General features: G+C 56.0%; 1 protein-coding gene across 2 annotated transcripts; it reads right to left on the bottom strand.

The window, feature by feature from the left end:
* Window positions 1–5821: 5821 nt before the first annotated feature.
* Window positions 5822–18971, bottom strand: RGS14 (regulator of G protein signaling 14; the record flags this gene model as incomplete). Of its 2 annotated transcripts, none has more annotated exons than XM_084244198.1 (15): window positions 5822–6024; window positions 6275–6389; window positions 6469–6515; window positions 6630–6711; window positions 6794–6920; window positions 7160–7236; window positions 9314–9517; window positions 9938–10044; window positions 10344–10455; window positions 10736–10879; window positions 11238–11381; window positions 11479–11571; window positions 11912–12090; window positions 12291–12312; window positions 18927–18971. In XM_084244198.1, the coding sequence occupies 15 exons, from the start codon at window positions 18969–18971 to the stop codon at window positions 5822–5824; spliced, it is 1701 nt and encodes a 566-aa protein (XP_084100324.1). The 2 variants fall into 2 exon arrangements, with proteins under 2 accessions (XP_084100324.1, XP_084100325.1); XM_084244199.1 differs by having other exon boundaries at window positions 7160–7233.
* Between the last annotated feature and the right edge of the window lie 399 nt (window positions 18972–19370).

Genomic DNA, 19370 nt, shown 5'->3' with positions numbered 1-19370 from the left:
GGCCTGGGGGAGAGCTGGGAAAGGGCAGTCTGCCTGGGGCTGGGACAGAGCAGGAGGCAGGAAGTGGAGCTGAGAGAGGCCAACACCAACATGACAGGCTGACAAACAGTGACTATCATCACATGGAAAACCATTTCCCCAGGAACAGCAGGACTGCCAGGGGAGCAGAGAAAGCCCAAGAACAAGTGTCGTGTCCAGGAACTGAGCGAGCTGTGGCAGTTGGCACATCAACCCTTTCTGCAATTCTCCCTCAAGATCAACTTGCTCCTTAAAGACACATGGTTTGCTATGTGAGGTTTCCACGGGACCTAAGCTTGAGGACAATCAAGAACTAACTTTCCAGACCATCTGTCCCTAGACTGGATTTTTGTGTGTTTTTGTGGCAGGGAGGCTGGCTAATGACCCATGCAATCCCAGGACAGGGGTCCCTGGCAGCACCCTCTGAGACCCCTGCCTCTTTTCCCCAACATGGTTATTTATTCAACCAATATGTCCACCCCTTGGGAGTCGTCATGGTGCTGTACATTGGGAATATGGAGTGAATGTTCTGTCCCAGCATTCGGTCAGCACCACTGCACACACATGGCTATACCTGTGGTCAAGGAAGCCACTTCACCTGTGGGCTGGGAACCAAAGGAGGGGCCGCCCACTGGCTCCCTCAGGGGAACATAGCAATCCCTTCTCTGGCCTCTTGACTGTCCTCTCTCAGAGGGCCTGGACCTCAATCTGAGCTGCCCACCCTGTCCCACCTGAGCCCCATTTTCCAGATGGGGGACCCAGGGCCACAAGATCCTATGGGGCCAGGGCAGGAGCAGCTGACCTGATGATGCCCTGTCCCTGTGTGGGGGAGAATTGCCCTGTGTAATTATTAATCCTGTGGCCCAGGCACTGGCCACTCATTGACTCACGAGGCCAAAGTCTGTGATCAAAAGAGCTGAGACTGCTCCAGGCTTTTCTTAGCAATCACCTCTCCCCTGTGGTTCCCTTCCTCGGGTAGCTCTAGCCCCTCAGCCCTTCATGCTGGCCCAGGGACCAACTCTCACTGAGGCTTTGAATAGCAGGTTCCCCGTGGCAGTGTAGGGGGTCTGGCTTCAACATTCCAACCCTGAAGGTCTGGCTCCAATCTCTGATTGCAGATTCCAGACTCCAGATTCTGAACTTGAGCTCTTGGCTTCTTGTCCTGGGTCTGGACTCCAAGCTCCAGTTCCAGGCTTTGTGCACTAGCTCCAAGCTCCAGTTCCACAATCCACACTCTGGGAGTATTTGGGTCACTTCTGGGTTCCTTCAGCCCCTCAGCCATCACCTCCTAGGCCAATAGGATCCTCCCTGCCCACCCATCTTAGCTGGCCAGGGCTTCAGCCTGGCCATTAGCACTGCGGGCTGCACTGGAGGTGGGATGCTGGTTCTATGGTGCTTGTCCATAGACATGCACATGGAATATGTCCATGTGGTTTTCTACTTCTGCCCTCCCCTCAGGCCTGTATTCTGGAGACACAGAGGACCCCTGCTCTGACCTTGAGATATCACAAGACCCATACACACATTCATGTTCTCAGCTCTTCTTGGGTTCCCCAGGGCCACCACATACGTGAATGGCGCCCCCTGCAGTTGTGCAACCGTGTGGGCTGGGCTGTTTGCCCAGCCAGAACTCTGATTCAATGTGACCCAGTGTGTGTATTCTTCCCCATGTAAGCTTTCGTTTCCCTGTGGAGGTGAATTCCAGTCTCTAATTGCCCAGAAGCTGGAGTCACCTGACCTGCAAGTCAGGCTCCCCTGCCAGGTGCACCTTGTGCTCACCCATGGTAAGGGTGACTGCCCCAGAGAGCACAGACCTACAGCTGCATCAGCACTTCAGCTGAACTCCAGGTAAGTAGCCAGTGCTTCTACCTGCCCCACCTGGCCCAGGGCCAAGGTCAGTGTGTGTCCTGCGCTCGCTCACCCTGGGCCCCTTCTATGCCATCCTCTTCCCTGGCCCCAAGGCCCTGAGGTTGGGGGGGGGGGCAAGAGACAAATAACAAGATTCTCTTTCGGGAGCTTGGTGTCAGAGGAGTATGCATCCCACCTGTTCTCTCAGCCCCACTGTCCTCTGTGACATGAGATACTGGAGGTTGCAGAGTGGTCCACAAATGTACATTCTCTCTCTTCCATCATGCTGGGCACTGGGTGGACAGGCCAACTACCCTCCCACCTACAGGGGTTGAGAGGACACAGCTCTGCTACTTTTCTGGCCACCTAGGAGTCGAGCTCCATGCAGTGTGATGATTGGGGGGTACCCCTTTCTGGGGCCTGAGCCCCCTTTGCTGCAGATGAGGCCGGCCTGGCTGGGACAATAAGAACTCAGGGCCTGTAGGAATTATGAAAACCAGGTCTCTCTCAGCCCAAGGTGGCTTCAGGGGGGTGCTGGGAGCGGGGATTGTGGCAGGACACACATCCAGCCAAGCAAAATGGGTCCAGAAGTGGGGGTGGATTGAAGCCCCCAAAGAACTGAGTTCTATTTCTGTAGAAAGGGGTGGTGAGAAGTGGCCTTGAGGAGTTCTTTGTGTGATAATTATATTTAATTGCATCCTTACAAATTATTAAAGTTTAGGGAGTCTCTTTTGACCACTATCCAATCCAGGTCCTTCCTATCAGTTCAACATATCCTTCTAGAACATTCTTTCTCCTGTCTGTACACTTATAAGTGCCTGCGTGTTTGTGGTTTATATATAGGCATCATGCCATATGCACTTCTCTGCTTTCTTTTACTGAATAATAGCACATCTTGGAGAACTTTCCAACAGAAAACATTGTACATGATTTTCCATCTGTTATGTGATGTGGCAGAGGATGGACACACCACCATGTGCTCGGTGACCTCACACTCCACTCCTGTTCACATTTGGCTGTTTGCCAGTTTATGGGCCACAGACAACCCTGGGGGTGGGTTGTGTTTTTAATTTTTAGCAGAAACTCCCGAACTGTGGCCCTACATAGCCACGTCAATGTACTCTCTCCAAAGAGGGCCCAAGCTCCCCATTTGGGGTGGTCTCTGTAGCATCTGGGCCTTCTTAGGCATGTGTCCTGGGTCAGATAACCTGAGTGCTGGTGACACTCTAGTGACGATTCCCTGCGGGATCCCAGTCTAGGAATTTTCCCTCCTGAAGTGCCTCTCCCCACCCCCACCCCAGCCAGGCTGTTTTGTTATGAAGTAAAAAATGAGATAAAGGATGGAGCGGCTCTAACTTGGGGGCTTTGGTTGATGTGAACCTTCCCCCTGCAGGGGCCCATCGCTGTAGAGACACTTCCATCTGGCTTGTGACCATGGCATGGGCCAGTCTCCTTAGGAAAGGGAGTCTGTACAAGGGTGGGGGGCTTGGCCTACAGGATCTACTGGCTTTGGGAAGATACCCCTTTTCTCACCTGGTGTCCCCACCTCTCTGTCCTATGGAAATGGAAGTGTGTCTCCTCCCACAAGGGAGAAGCCCCAGGGAGGTTCTGTAGCTGACCAAGGGAGGGGCATGTCTGGTCTCCATACCCCCATTTCTGACCACAGGCTGTAACCCTGATGCTGTGTAGTCCCCTATCCAGAACCCCAAAAGCCTGCTGTGCTTTGCTGGAACTATCTGAAGTTGCGGCATCATTTGTCAGTCCAAGGGGACAAAGCAGTGATAAGATGGACAAAGTCCCTGTCAACAGGGTGCTCACATCATGTAAGCAAACAAGCATGAATAAGTCACAGGGTCATTCTTAAGGTGGGTTGAGTACCGTGAAAGAAGAAAACTGGAGAGAACAGAGCTGGGGAGCACTTCATATAGGATGTCTTAGTTCATTCAGGCTGCAGCAATAGAATTCCAGAATATCAGAGACTGGGTAGCCGATAAACAGCAGACATTTATTTCTCACAGTTCTAGAGGTTGGAAATCCAAAGATCAGGGCTCTTTTCTGGGTTGTAGCTGGTCAACTTCTCCCTGTGTCCCCACCAGGCAGAAGGGGTAAAGGAGATCTCTGGGGTCCCTATTATAAGGATCTTTAATCCCATTCATGAGGGCTAATCCTCATTAGGTGTAATGACACCCCAAAGGCCCCACCTCCTAATACTGGGGGTTACTATCAACATATGAGTTGGGGGGGGGCACAAACACTAAGACTAGAGCATCCCATGACCAGGGGAGGCTCCTCTGAAGTGTTCAGGCTGAGCTTGTCTGGGAAGCAGGAATTTTGTGGTTGTGGGTCTCAGCAACCCCACCCAGAGTTGCAAGCACACACATATCAAAAGAATGTGTTGGCTCGCCTAACCAGAAAGTCTGGGCCAGCTGACTTCAGGCATGCATGGCTGAATTTAGGCATTTGGGTCAATTTTGTCAGGAATCCTCTTCCACTCTCTGTCCTGCTCTCTCTGGGGGCTTTATTCCATTGAGCTTCTCTCCCAGAATGTCCTTTCTGCACATCCCCAGGAGATGATAAAAAATGACAAGAGTTGGGATTCTGACTGGGATTAGAGGTCATCCCTGAACAAAACTCTGATTAGCCAGGTCTAGATTTTGAGATACCCCAGCAGCCAGGGGATGTGGTCATCCCATCCCACAAAAGGGGCTGAGGAGACAGTGGGCTAGCACCCCCCAACCCCAGGAAGGCTTGAGTTTGATTTCCAACTTCCCTAGAAAGTTACTGTGAGCCAGCGATCCCCTCTGACCTCAGGCAGGAATTTCAGGGACTTGGGGCAGTAAGAGGCAAGTGCAGTGGGGAAGATGGCCCTTATTCCCGGGGTGCCTTCCCAAGGCTCCCGTGTAGCTATGTGTCAGCATCAAGCTGAGTCTGACTTCTCTGCCTGTAGGCTGGGAGCCCCTTCCTTGCATCACTCCAGGCTTCCCTGGCTGTCCCCACTCAGCCAAAGCAGGCAAGAGGTGGAGCCTGCCCCACCACAACCACGTGTCTACCACGGCTTCAATGCATCCAAGGGAGCCTGCAGCAGCTCTGCAGACATACTCAGTCCCCAGCAGAAGCAGAGGACAGCAACCGGAGGGTGCATACAGATCCAGAGACCATGAGATTGCTTGGAGACACCTGGCAAAGGCAGGGTTCCCTAAAGGAAACTCTCCCCTCACCCCACCCTCCAACACCTTCCTTCTTGCTGTCTCTGTCTCTTACTCACACCCCCATACTCTGTGCAGTCAGGAAGAGAGGTTCTGACAACAGGAAGTCAGGGGGCACATCCTGAAGTCCTTGACAGCTTCCTGGCACTGACCCTGGTGACAGAGGCAGTGCGGTTTGGGGTGGAGGGGCACAGCGTAGACTGGTATGTAAGAAACACACCTCATGGCAGAATAATAATAATTATTATAATAATAATATCATACATCCAGGACAAACCCAGCTGCCCCAAGCCAACTGCAAAATCCATATGTACAGTAGAATTTATGTAGGTAGAGGGAGGGGCTGCCCACCTGCCTGCATCCCCAGGTCTTACTCATACCAGCTCCCTGAGGAAGGGCCGGCCCCTCCTCCTGCTCCCCACTGAGGCTTGGCACCAGGTGGGGAGGCTGGCACTGCCAACGCCATCCCTCCCTGTTGAGCAAGCCTGCCCTGGGGACTAGGTCCACCTCCCTGCAGTGGCCTGGCTGTAAGGTATGGGTGGGAGAGCCTGTGCAGGACCAAGTGGTGGCAGCTGTTAGGTATGGCTCCTCTGAAGCAGCTCCTCACCCCTCCCAGCCCTGCCCTCGGGCCTGCCCGTGGCAGGAAGGGGCCAGGGACACTCATGGCACATACAGGGCATGCAGAGCGGGCCCATGGCATGCTTGGCCCACAAGGTGCCATGCAGTGGGCCTGGACTGTTGGGCAATAGTCAGAGGGCCGAGTGGGCAGTGGAGTCCGAGGAGCCCCCTTTGGTCTGGACCGCTGATTCAGTCTGTGGTGAGGCTTCCTGGGAACTGGACCCTTGAGCAGGCAGCTGCAAAAATTCTGGAAGCACCAGGTCCTCTTTGCGCAGAAGGCCCCTCTGGTCATGGGCCCCACTGCTCTGTACCCGGTTCAGCAGCTCCACCAAGCCTGGGGATGGCCATAGAATCAGCGGTTGCCTAGCAGACCTGCCTAGGCTAGCCCACCATAGTCCCACTATCCTCACTGCCTCCCTGACCCCTTAGTTCGCCCCTGGTCATCCAACTCCAGTGGACCTTAGTTCTCTTGTTCCAGCCCCAATGGCATCCAGTCCCCTGCTTTAGCTCAAGCCTTCTGCTGTCACCCACCCTCAATGGTGTCCAACTCTTTTGGTCACAACCCCCCACCATCTCCACTATACCTTCAATGTCACACGTCTGCCGCTTCCCAGCGACACTACTGGACGCCTCGGCCAGCGAGTTGAGGGGCGGTGGAGAAGGCTGGGCTGCCTTGTTCTGGGTTCTAGGTGGGTCACCCTGCGAGAAGGTGTGGTCAGAGTCATAGCCGAGAGAGGAGGCATTCTGGGCGCCTGAGAGTGCCCACCTCTCCACTCACCTGGCTGCGGCAGGGGGATGTGTGGCTGGCTTCGGGGATCTTCACACCTGAGGCAGAGAAGACCATCATCCACAAGCATTTACCAGCCTGGACCCCCTTCCTCCTGGGCCAGAACCCTCCTGGGGACCAAGGAGAGGGGAGGAAGGGGCAACGTTCCCTACCTGGGAGAGTGTCCAAAACCAGTCTCTGGGTGGCCACGGAGCTCACTAGCTTCTCCAGATCCACCGGCTGCTTCTCCCCTGGCTGTGGGGACAGGTCAGCAGCCCGCGGGACAGGCAGCTTGCTCCCCACCACTGTGCCCCGGCCCCAAGGACCTGCCACTCACCCGGTGGAGTGACACCTGTTGTGGACTCAGGCAGTGCTTCGCCAGGATGGGCTGCAGTGCCTCCTGCAGCCGCTTGGTGGGCTTAGCAGAGATCCGCACCACACGGTCCAGCGCTGCCACCTCCAGCCTGCAGAGAGCCTGGCGCTGCAGAAGGGCAGGACCCCACCCGGATCTCCCCCAACCCACTCGTGACAAATCCCACGCTGACTGGGCAAGAACTGGGGGGACGAAACTGGCTGGGGGTGGGGGCTCAGACTGGGGTGGGGTAGGGTGGGTAGCACAAGAGATGGGACTTAGGGAGAACATCAGCCCCAACTAGGGTCCCAGTTGGGATCCAAACTCAAGCCTGGAGGGAGAAGCACTCACTCAAAGGTGATCCAGTTCTCCAGCCGCACTTCCTGGTCGGCCAGCACCGTGCAGTCCTGATCCAGAACCAGAGCCTTCTGCAGACAGCAGACAGGGTTTCAGCCACCCTCCCACCCACTCTAAGCAGTCTGCAGATGGGAGGGAGCCACCTTCACTTCCTCCAGTGGCTGCCACTGGGGATCCCTAAGGTCAGAGGGACTCCCAGTGTGCTGGTGATTCATAGCTATGGGGATGGGGACAAGAGCCTGGCATGACCACCCCTGGGATGGCAAGAATGCCGGGAAGACTTTGAAAAGGCAGGTGTCATAGGAAACATGGAGATGGGATTGGGCACCAAGCGGTAATGGGATTGCTTGGGTAAGAGACAGGTTTAGGTCCTGGGTCTTGAGGTGTCCTCTTCCTGGGCCAGGCCAGCACCTGCCTCCTGGATAGCCATCCTATACTTCTTCAGGCATGAGAAGCCCAACCAAGTCAGTCAGATCCCATTTCCTCCCTTGCCACCCATACTGGGACAGCTACCCAGGCCTTGTCCCTTTTCTGACATTTGTCTACTTCTCCCTTTCCCACCTGCTGAGGACACTTCTTGTCTCCTCACTGCAAAAAGGGTCCCTCCCCCAAGATCCCCAATCAGGATGTGAAGTTCCAAGGCCATTCCTAATCTCCCGGACCTACCCTAATTCCAGCCCCATTCCCTATTAGGATGTGAAGTAGCTGGCATGGGGCCTGGCACACAGTAGGTACATAAACAGTAACTGTAGTGACTACCACCTCCAGCGACCCTACTGCTTGAACGTGCCCCAGGGGGCTGGGGAGACACCCTCTTCCAGGGGATAGGCCTGTGCTATTCTGCAGGAACAGGTGGGATGTGGGTGGTGAAGTTATATTTAGGCATTGTGAAAGCCCATCTGGGCTGTGGAGGCTGCCAGAGGGCCAGAGAGAGTGGGCAGAGCGCCTCCTATTGCTGCCCGCACTCTCCCATCAACCAGGCCCCTGAACTTGTCCTGCGCTTCTTAGCCACCTCCAGGCCTCTGCTTCAGCTATTCTCTTGGCTTGTAATGTCTTCCCCTGTGTCAGGCAAACTCCTCCCATCTTCATCAATTGTGACCTCTTCCATGAAGCTTTCCTGGCATCGGTCAGAAAACCTCCCTTCCTCCCCAGAAACTCTCATTGGGGAGGGAATTGACTCCTCCCTGATCACATCTTGCATGGCTCACCTCTAGCCTGTGGACCTGGAGGACAGTGCTCAGGCCCAGGTCCCACGCTGACCCACCTGGCAGGACCTTATAGGCTTATCTACAGGGTGAATGGAACCCAGCTGGGTCCCCTGGAGCATTCTTTTTATTTATTTATTTATTTATTTATTTATTTATTTATAAATAATAAATTTTATTTTTATATTCCCCATACAATTGCAACCCCCCATCTGACCCCAATCCCTCCCCTCCCGCCCCCCACCCCCCAAAAAGTGTCTCTGGTTCATAGTTTTTTGTTGATTTTGATTTTCACTTTCTTATAGTTATTCATTTTCCTGGTCCCTTATTTAAGTTTTCTAGATTCCTGCTATGAGTGAGACCATCCTGGAGCATTCTTTATCTCTGCCTTACTGGATAGTTTAAAGTGAGATTTTTCTAGACTCCTCTTTGAAGTTTATGCTAGTTTGCATCTAAAGTTTTTCATGGGTGCCCCTGCTATCAGAGCAGAGAAGGTGAGGACTCCCTAAATGACTATTTCATGGATGAGCAGTATAAACTCTGGGGGTCATGGGGGAAATCCCGGCTTCATCAGTGGTTCCTCCTAACCCTCTCACCAACTCCCAGAGTGTCTGGGACTACCACAGTGAGGATGATAGGTGAAGACAGAAACTAGGATGGGGAGAAAGTAGGGATAGGATTTTGTAGGACAAGAATGGGTGTCTGGGTTTGAGGGAGGAGTTGGTGCTGGGCTGATTTAGAGTGGGCATTGAGAGTAGGGGCAGGGTTATAGTGGAGGCTGGAGTTAGGAAGGGGAGTAATAGGGAATGGGGCTGGAATTAGGGTTGGTCCAGGAGATTAGGATTGGCCTTGGGAGTGTGGTCAGGAAAGAGTCAGAGAAGAAAGGAGTTGGGGGTCAGGAACAGAAAAGGAATTAGAGCTGGGGACCAGACCAGCTTCATACCTGCTCGTTGCCCACCAGGTAGACTTTGATATCAGGTAGAGAGAGGCCTCGTTTCTCACAGATGCCTGCCAGCATGGCACGGATGGTGAGGCCAGGTCGGGCCAGGGCCAAGGAGGCTGTGCCATCAGGCAGGTACACGCAGCAATACTTTCCTAACCGGTTTTCGCTCTCACCTTCTGAGCTCCCAAGGCTCTTCCGGTGGCTCTGATTTGGGCAGGAGTCGGGAGAGGTCAAAGATACACAGACAAGGTAGGTACATGGACAGGAACGCTCATGGGGTGTGCACACACTCACGTCCAAGAGCATACCTGGTAAGGTAGGGCCTCCTTTATAGCTCACCTAGGTCTATGGGCACCTGGAGACAGGTCCACCCACCCAACTGGGCAGCACACATGCACATACATGCACACACATTGCCTGAGGCATCCATGCCATGCAGGGAGAAAGTAGAAAAGTAAGGTAGACAGGTAAGGTAGTCAGGTAGAAAGTAAGGAGGCAGAGGGGTTGATGCTGGGGAGCAAGTCCCAAGATGGAAGTGGGGACAGTGGCTGGGAATGATGACGCGGCCCCACAAAGGGGACTGGCCCTAGTCCCAACCTCATCTCCCCCAAACAGTTGGCTCACCTCAGATTTGCTGCTGACGAAGGCAAGGAAGCCGAGGTCCAGACTGGCAGAGGAGTTGAGGGAGCCCTGAGACTCTCTGCGCAAGTTGGGAGCTCCAACCGCTAGTTCTAGGGGAGAGGGCGCATTGGGCAGAGTAAACCCACCTCCCCACACCCACACACCTGCTGAGGCATCTGCCCCAAGGGGTGGATCCTGTGGGCACCCTCCTGCAGGTCTGGGTCCCTGGCAGTTTCGCTATTGATGGGGCTTCCCAAACTTCCGGCGTTTTGCTTGGGAACAGAACTACCCCGGGAACGTGGTGGTCACAGGGACCTGCATTTCGGTTTTCAGACTCACACCGGTCGAATAGGGAAAACTCGCCCAAATTCCTTCCCCTCTCATCTCTGTGGCCCGCTCCTGCCCTCACCCCTGCGGAAGGACTTGCGGAGCTGGCGCCCTCCAGGACCCTCAGTCGAAGGCAGCTGCCCCAACTCCTCCACGCCCAGCGGCAGCGACTTCCCGGGCTTCAGCTTCGGCTTCTGCAGGCGCAGGAAAGGCACTGGGACCGGCCGGGCGCCAGCCTCCGCGCCGACCGCGGGCACACGCCTGCGGACGGCCCCGCCCCCGCCCCGCCCCCGGCCCCGGCCCCGGCCCCGGCCCCGGCCCCGGCCCCGGCCCCGGCCCCGGCCCCGGCCCCGGCCCCGGCCCCGGCCCCGGCCCCGCCCCCGCGGCCCCGGCCCCGCCCCCGCGGCCCCGCCCCCGCGGCCCCGGCCCCGCCCCCGCGGCCCCGGCCCCGCCCCCGCGGCCCGGGCTCCGCACCTTCCTGCTGGCTTCGGGGCTGCCCAGGCGCGAAGAGCCGGGTTCCCGCAGGGGGCGCCCTTCGGCCTCCGCCAGGAGGCACTCCCGGTACAACGGAGACTTGACGAAGCGCGCGTAGCTGTCGAACTTCATTAAGTTGAAGATCTGTGGGGCCGACGCCGGGCAGTGAGGCGGGGACCGGCGCTCCGAGGGCCGCCCGCGTCCCGTCGGGGCCTTGGTGTTGGCGGGGTCCGCGGCCAACTGAGCGAGTCCCTCGCCTCGCCCGCTAAACACCTGGGCGCAGGCCGCATCCCTTACCTGGACCGCGCCGGCCCCTCCTTTCGCGCAACGTGCGGTGCGCTCTCCCACCTGTGTCCTGGCCCTGCTTTCAGCGGGGTCCCCGCATCCAAATCTACTTCCCGACGTCTCCACCCCCAATCCTCACTCTGAGACTTCGTTCTCAGATCTGGACCTGCTTTTTTGCTCCATGGTGCTCTGGCGCCAGCGGCCCCCGACTGCTCACCTGAAGCTGCTGTGCCCGGAACATGTCTGGCCTGGGCTCAGCCAGCACCTCCTCCCCGAGCCAGGCTTGCCTGTCGATGTTCACGGGGCTCAGCGCCTGACTGGACAAGAATTCTTGGTAGATGTTGCGGGCCTCCTGAGCTAGCTGGGACAGGGGCAGGAGGGACAGAAGGTCAGGGCACAGCCCATGCCATGATCCCCACTCTGCTCTGCTCTCTGCTCCAATTCCCTCTTCCCCCAACCTGCTTGGTGTCACTGGCCGGGATCTGCTGGAAGCGCTCGCAGGCCTTCCAGAAAGTCACATTCTCAGCACTGAACTCCTTCTTCAGGAACTCCTTGGGGGTGGAAGGAGGAGGCAGTCAGACACACAGAGACCCTGTCAGGGGAGGCAGTCAAGGAGATTGGGTAGACCCAGGGCTAAGAGGCCAAGCCAGTTAGACAGGGCCAGATCAGGAGGAACAGAGAGAAAATGAAAGGCAGAGTCAGGACAGAAAGAAGCAAAGTTCATAGCTGGGAGAAGAGGGTGACAAAGAAAGGCTGGATGAGGCAACCAACAGAAGAGTCCCACCCTGACCAGACCAAAGGTTCATCCACAGCCTCTCTCATTCCCCCCAGCAACTCTCCCTTCACCCCCACCACTGCCACCCTCCCTCCCTATCCCACTCCAGGGCTTACAGTGAAGTAAGCCAGACCCAGGGGGTCCTGTAGCAACCGCTCGAAGGACAGGGCCCAGCTGGCCACAGGCTGGTCCTCAGTGGGGAAGGGGCTGCTGGGACCACTGGGGAGGCTGTGGATGCTGAGGGAGCTGCCACGGCCTTCACTCTGGCCCTGCGAGCCTGCTGTGCTACTCAGCTCTGCGGAGGGATAGATAAGTAGAGGTGAGCTTTGCAGCCTCCCCAGTCTCCCGCCCCACCCGACCCCAGGTAGAGCCACTCCACAGGTCCTTTTTCTGGAAAGATAGCAAGTGACAGGGGTGTCTCCACCCCATTTTCATATCCCCCTCCCCTGCTCCACCACCACCAGGCAGACTTCCCACACATACCCTGTCACTTACCTCCATCTGAGACAGCCAGAACCTGCAAGAGACCCGAGGTGGAAAGTCAGGGCAGTGCCCACGCAGATTCGTAAGGGTCAGCTCCAGGCCCAGTCACCTGGATTGGAGCTGTGTTCTCCTCTGCCCAGAAAGCCATACTAGGCATCCCTGGCCAGGTCCCTGCTGGTCAGTATTTGTTCAATCTGTCCCTAGCTCCCCAACTACCACATGCCAAACACTATGCGTTGGGTCTTATGCCAGGTACCTTCCAGTTACCCTTGGCTCCCTCCTCCACCAGCACATGCTGGAAGAGCCCAGGTACAAAGCTGGTGGGTAGAAGCACAGACTTAGAACCCTGCTTCTGCCACTTGCTAGCTGTGTGCCTTTGGGCAAGTAACTTGTCTCCATCTGTGACTAGGGGATGATGGTAAGTTTCTTCTGGGGGGCTGTTGTGAAGATAAAATCAGTGGAATGTATTTTCAGCATCTAGAATGGTCATCAGCACGTGGCAGGGGCTATATCAGTACTTGCTGTTGTCGTTGAGGAAGGAGAGGTCTCTCTGCAGCCTGACCTTCCTCATTGCAACTGTTCCCTCATGGGACCCAGGGTCTTCCCTGGGTGCCACTCTCACCTTGAGCAGGCATAGGACATTTTATAGTATCAAGAAGGTGTTCTTCAACTTTAGTATGCAGCAGAATGACCGGAAGAAGCCCACCTCCAATTTCAAGTTCAAGAAGGTGCAGGTTGGGGTCTGAGACACCACATTTCAGCACCTGGTGCATGGACCACACTTTGAGCAGCAATGCTATAGAGGCCAATTCCATCCTCACCCTCCGCCCTAGGCTCCAGCCTCTCTAAAGCACAGCTCTGACTTCTCTGGGAATCCCAACCACTAGTGAAACAAACCAAAAAAAACCTCCTTTCAAAATGACTCTTGCTGTAGTTTCCCTTGGTCTTCTGCCTACTTTTCTAGCAGCCCCCCAGCTTCCTCATTACCTCCTACCCAAGCAAGGCAGAAAAAGGAAGGAAGAAACTGAGCACAGAGAGATACACCACATCTCTCTGCTCTGGGGCCCTTCTCCATCCCACCTATCCCCAGATGCAACACACAGTTTCTGCTAACGTCTCCACCCAAATGTCCCACAAACCCCTCAAACCCAGCTAGTTCCAAGTGGAAGCCATCAAAGCCACCACCAAAGCAGGCCATGGAGCAGGCTTCCCCGCAGCCTGCCATTCTTCCCCTCACCTGCTTCCTGACACCAGGACTACATCACTCCAAGTCCTTCCTCCCTCTCACCTTCCACATTTTCACTAGACTCCGTCACCTAGCGCTTTCCCCACCTGTCCCCTTGTACCATCCTCCCCACTGGAAACAGGTCTGCAAGCATCTCCTCCCCAGGAAGCCTCTCCCTACCCTAATGCCTGGAACCTCACTCTCTGCTCCCCACCTCACGGGAGTACCTGGCTCTCAACTCTGTAGGCCCAGCTGCTCTGCACATTCTTTGGACATTATTATCTTGGTCCTCAGAATGCTTTTTTCTTTTTTCAGTTTAAAGGGAATACAGTTAAAAGTTAAAATGTGTTTCCCATGTTTAAAAATCAGGAGTTTTACATAATATGCTCTGCTTTCTGTCTCCTTTTTAAGACCAGGATGCCCCATTCTCCTGAGTGTCTTCCCAGCCAGAAGCAGCAACTTCCCTGAGCAACAACTGCGTTCTCTAAAAGGCCCCATGCTCTCAGGGGTCTCTGGGGCCAGTTAGATGCATTTTTATCACTTTTGGAGGCAGACAGCCTGGGTTCAAATCTGTGCTGTGTGACCTTGGACAGGGGACTGTATCTCTCTGTGCTCGGTTTCTTCCTTTATAAAAGTGGGGCAAATAATGATCCTAATTTGTGATTAAGTATGTATAAAGAATTGCGAACACACTACCTGGTGTGTAGTCAGTGTTCAAGGCATAATACTGTTACTATTGCTCTTGTGTTGGTGCTGGTGTATGAACCTGCTAAGCATTCTAGATTTGTGGAGGCAAGAGAGCAGGCGCTGCAGTCCCGGATTCAAATTCCAGCGCTACCCTTTTCTGGTTTTCCAACTTTTCTCCTCCTGAGCCTGGGCTCCCATCTGGGGCACAGGGATAAGAGGAGGGGTGTGTATGCCAAGAGTGGCACACAGACCTGCTACCCCAGGCACCCCGCCCTTGCCATCCTGCTTCTGCACCTGTCCAGCTGATGACTTCACCCCACTGCTGCTGGAGAAAATCCCAACTCTGGGGGGTGTGAGCAGGAGACCTGAAGCCTAAGGTCCCTCCCAGCATGCTCTTTCCCTTCCGAGCAGCTTCATTCATCTTCATGTCTGCGTACCTGGTGTTTTTCCTCCCCAGCCTCAGTGCCCCCGTCGCTGTCATGGCCCTGCCACTGGGTTTTCAGGAACTTCATGACTCCCATCCTCCGAGGTAGTGCCTGGTCCCCTCACCTCCCTTTAGCCCAGGATTCGGCTTCCTCCTTGCTCAGCCTCCTCCCACAAGGCTGCTGGGGCAGACCAGGAGCCCCAAGGAGGACAAAGGTGCCAATCCACACGCCTATCTTATTTTATTCCTTATTGTCAGTGTCTGTGGCTTTAGGTGGGGCTGGCTCCCAAGTCCTCTGGCCTGACTCCCTGCCCTGGAAGGGGGAGCAGTTGCCAGGTTACAGCTGAAATTCTGCCTGGGCTTGACTAATGAGCCCCTTCAGCCTCCCCCAGTTTCCTCCCCCTCACCACCCTACACTATCAAACTTTTCTATTCTCTTCATGCCCCTACTCACTCCTGCTTCCTGCTTTGCTGTTTTCTCTGCCTGGGTTCCTGCTCCTGCTGCCCCCACCGACAGCACTCCAGTCTCTGTCTGTTGACGTCAGTCACCCCCAACACCGTGGCCTGAAGCCCCTTTCTCACCACACCTCTGCCCACTGGCGTCTGGGCCCCTCTCCCCAGCCAGCCTGGCAGCTTCCTCCCGGGGAACGGCCTGGTTTGTCGGAGGGAACCGGTCTGAATCCTCTCCTCACACAGCCCTCTCCTCGCAACCTGCCCCCAGCAGACTTCAGGGCCCCAAGCATCTCTCCTCCGCCCTCCAAGGACACTCCTGTACCCCCCTCACTAGGGATGCTCTGCCTTGGAGCACCCCATCTTGGGCTTGGAGTTCAACCTCCTGAGCCCTCTTGCCCACTTGCTGTCGGCCCCTAAAGGGTGTGAACCGAGATTCAGAGAAGGAACAGAGCAGAGATGGGGGCTCTGCTTCCTAGAGCCTCCCTGGGTAGCCTGCGGCTCAGCATTCCCCACCCGCGGAGGCTGCTGGGACCGGTGGAAGAAGCCCCAGGCCTGCATGTGAAAGCTTAGGCAGGCAGCCCACGGAGCAGCACGTCCAGGCATGGAGGGAGGGGAGTTTGGGGGGACACAAACTGCTGCCACCTGCACAAGCTCCAGACCTAGGGAAGTTGTTTGATGGCGGCTGCCCTGGCTCCACCCTGGCCTGCTTAAGAAGTGGTGAGGGAATGGGAGAAAAGAGGAAGAAAAGATGAGGAAGGGTGTGGTGGCCTGTGACTCTCGACCTTTGTCAGGTCTCAGTTTGTCAGACTTTTTTCTTAAGAAGTGGATCTTGCGGGAGCTGCTGGTATTAGAGAATACTAAATAGCCCAGCATGGCCTGAGCGCCGGTTGTGTGCCAGGCACTCTCTGACAGCACGCACCTGTGTTCTCACTCCATGCTGGCTTCCTATCCTTCCTATCCTATCAACTCCCATTTTACAGATGAGGGAAATGGAGGCCTAAAGAAGTCACACAGTGGGAAAGGGGCCAAGCTAAAATTGCACCCCAAGCATGCCTGACTCTGGAGCCCGAGGTCTTCCCTCCCTTGGTGGACAGGAGAGCCAGGAGGCCCAGGGCCTCAGTCCTTGGGGCACAGGTGGGCAAGGTTAATCAGGGGCTCCTCTTGAACTCTGCCCTTTGGAAGGATCATACCTCAAAGGGAGGGTTGGTTTAATGAGCATTTTCTGCGACCTCCAACTCATCTCATCCTAGCTTGGGGAAAGTGAAGTGCAGAGATCCTCCCTCTGTATACCCACAGAGAACCCTAAGTACCTGGCTCCTTCGCCTGAGCCAGCCTTCGGGAGCTGAGCCCAGTCCTAGCCCCTCTGAAAGGTACCTGCCCCCTCAGGGCCTTGCCCCGTGCTGGACACCAGGAAAGAGGTAGAGGTCCAGTGGGCTCTGTGTACAGGCCTCCTTGTTAGTGGGAGGACTAGCTGGGCCCCCCCGGGGAATAAGACACAATAATCACTCCTCTCTGGACTTTAGGCCCAGCCTCTCCCTGTTCACCTGTGCCCCCCTACCCCGTTCCCCACCTCTTTTGCCCAGCACCCCCTCCTCCATCAGGCAGGCCCTGGCAGGACACGTACCATGCCATGATGCACGGAGTAGGGAACTTCTGTCTCCCTCCTGGTCTCCCTTTGGTTTTCTCTATTCCTGACCTGTCACTCTTTCCTAAATCTGAATTTGATTCTGGTCTTTGAACCTATGTTGCCATACCTGGAGCTGCTTGAGGGCAGGGCCGGGCCTGGGGGCTGTTGGGTGAACGAGTGTGTGAGTGAACAAGTGAGTGGCGGCCGGGGCAGTGTGAAGACCTCTCTGGCAAGGGGGCTGAGCGTCTCTCTAAGTGACAGGTTTCATTGCAACTGCCTGACAAGCTGAGTGGCAGGCTGACAAATGAAGCTGTGTCAGCGGGGAATGACAGCAGGTGGGGGTGGCGGCAGGGGGAGGTGGGCGAGGGAGCCAGGCAGTTTGGGGAGGAGGAGGAACCCTGGTATTGAGTCAGAGGAGCCAGGTTCCAAGGTGGGTCCCTTGACCTGCCAACTGCCTTCAGTCAGTGTAATGTACTCCTCTGAGCCTCCCACAAGAAGGAACTCACGGAAGGAGTCAGATACCCTGCCCCCAGGGGTCTGTGCACACCCCTGCCACCCTCTCCTTCAGTCCAGCATGGCCTCAGAAAGCATGGCCAGCAAGACGCCCATCTGTGACCCTCCTGATTCCAAGGGGTGTCACAGAAAGTTCAGAAGGGGCCCAGGAAGGGCAAAGATGAACTATGTTGCTGAGAGAAGCCAGGATGGCCCGAGCTAGGGGCAGAGCTAGGGCACCTTCCTCGCTCTGAATGAGTTTTGGGGAAAGGAGCCATGGGTTGATGCAGGAGGGGCAGAGGCTGGGTCTGTCACTGGGACCCTCAGCAGGCCTGGAATGTTGGCACTTCAAGGAAGCACTGACCCGATTGCCCTCTATGGCAGGCATGGGCATGCTCCTCTTCGGACTGGGTACCCAAAGTGGGTCAGCCATGCATCAGGCCTCCAAGTTGGAAGTGCTCGGTCCATGGGTGGCTGCATGTCCCATGAGTGCCCACCATGGGGGCTGCAACACAGACACAGTAAGGTGGGGACTGGGCCAGCCTGATGGGGTTTGCCTCTCCCACCCAGCTAGCCTGTGCCTGGGCAATAAAGAGACACTTAAAGGAGAGGTGGAGACAGGTCATGGGAATTAGAAGGCAGGAGTGGGGGTATAGAGGTGGCTCATATTCTTGGTGAGGCAAGGGATCCTTGAAGAGGGGCTGAGAATGAAGGGGGGCATCAGGATGACATTTATGGAGCCTCCACAGCAAGCTGAGCAGGGACCCCACATTGATCTTCTACTTAATCATCTCAATAAGCCTTTGAAATGTGTTCCCATCTCCTCATTTTAAAGATGAGGAAACAGGATCAGAGAGAATCCCTAGTAAGGGGCAGCAGAGCTGAAATTTAAATCTTTGCCTTTGTCCCACAGTACTAGTTTGCGGCCGGGCTGGGAGCATGGTCTGGACATTGAATGGTCCTCCTGGGGTTGTAAGGATGGGCTGGGGATGGACCAAGTGGGAGAGAAGCAGGGGGAGGGGGAAAGGGCAGCACAGGTTACCCCATCTGCTGAATGAATAAAGGTGCTGGACTCTCTGAGGGCAACTCTGTCTCAGGGGCCAAGCAGTCAGGAAGAAGGTTTTAGGGGGTGGGGCAGCAGCATCCAGAGGGGATCCTAGTGCTTAGCTACCCCCACCCTTCCTGGTAGCCCAGAAAAAGAACAGAGAGGAGTGGCACCAACCTGGCCTGACCCTGCTGGCCTATTCAGGCTGCCCTAGGACTGCTAGTTCTGGCAGGAAGCCTTGGGAGCAGGTCCAGCTGGAGGTGGCCCAGTGAGTGCTGCCCCCAAACTAACCTTGGGCAGCACACTGTGTTGTAAGGAAAGGAAGGCTAAGTGAGGCATGAGGGCTGAGGCCCCTAGGGGGGTGTGCATGCCAGGTCTTCTCCTTGCTACTCTAGGTTATGGGCCTTCCCAGACGGTGCCAAAATAGCAGGTGAGAGAGCAATGGGGGCTGACCCAGACACTTAAGCCTCTGCTCTTGTCTCATCTCCAGGGTCACCCAAATCTCTAGCAAGGCCTTCTAGAAGGTCCTGGGGTGGACGTACCAGGTCCCACACTCTGCTGCTGTCTGTTCTCAACTTCTCCCGCCTGCTAGCAGCATGCAGGCTCTTGCCCAGCCCCGCAGGCTGCTCCTCCTGGGCTCCACCCTGGGTGTGCCCACACCCTCCCCATGGGCCTGGCCTGGAGCCCACACTCACCATGCGCCCGTTGGGGACACCCAGGTGCTTGGGCTTCCCTGGCATGCCGCTGCTGTTCACGGGTCCCCGCCGCAGGAGGTGCCCACCATGGGGACTGTGGGCAGCGCCGACCAGAGCTTGCACGGCAGCAGGCAGGTGGCGGGCAGGCAACAGAAAGAGCCCTGCTTCACTCCTCCAGGCCCTCACATCCTGAAACACCAGCTCACTACCTCTTTTCTCTGCCACAGGAAGTGTCTCTATAGAAACCGAACCACAGAAAGCAAGGTCTAAGAGAGCGAACGCCTCTTCCTACACATAGACACACACATTCATGCGCACACACACATGCCGCCAACGCACTCTTGGCAACACCCCACGCAGGCACCAGCACTCAGCAGAGGCCTCTGTGTGCCCAGCAAGGAGCCAGCTTGGTCTGGTCCAGCCCAGGGAACTCCAAGGTAATGA

Source organism: Talpa europaea (assembly GCF_964194135.1).
Source record: "Talpa europaea genome assembly, chromosome: 9".
Lineage (NCBI taxonomy): Eukaryota > Metazoa > Chordata > Mammalia > Eulipotyphla > Talpidae > Talpa > Talpa europaea.
Note: the sequence above shows the minus strand (reverse complement) of the source record. Positions and strands in the feature narration are given on the sequence as shown.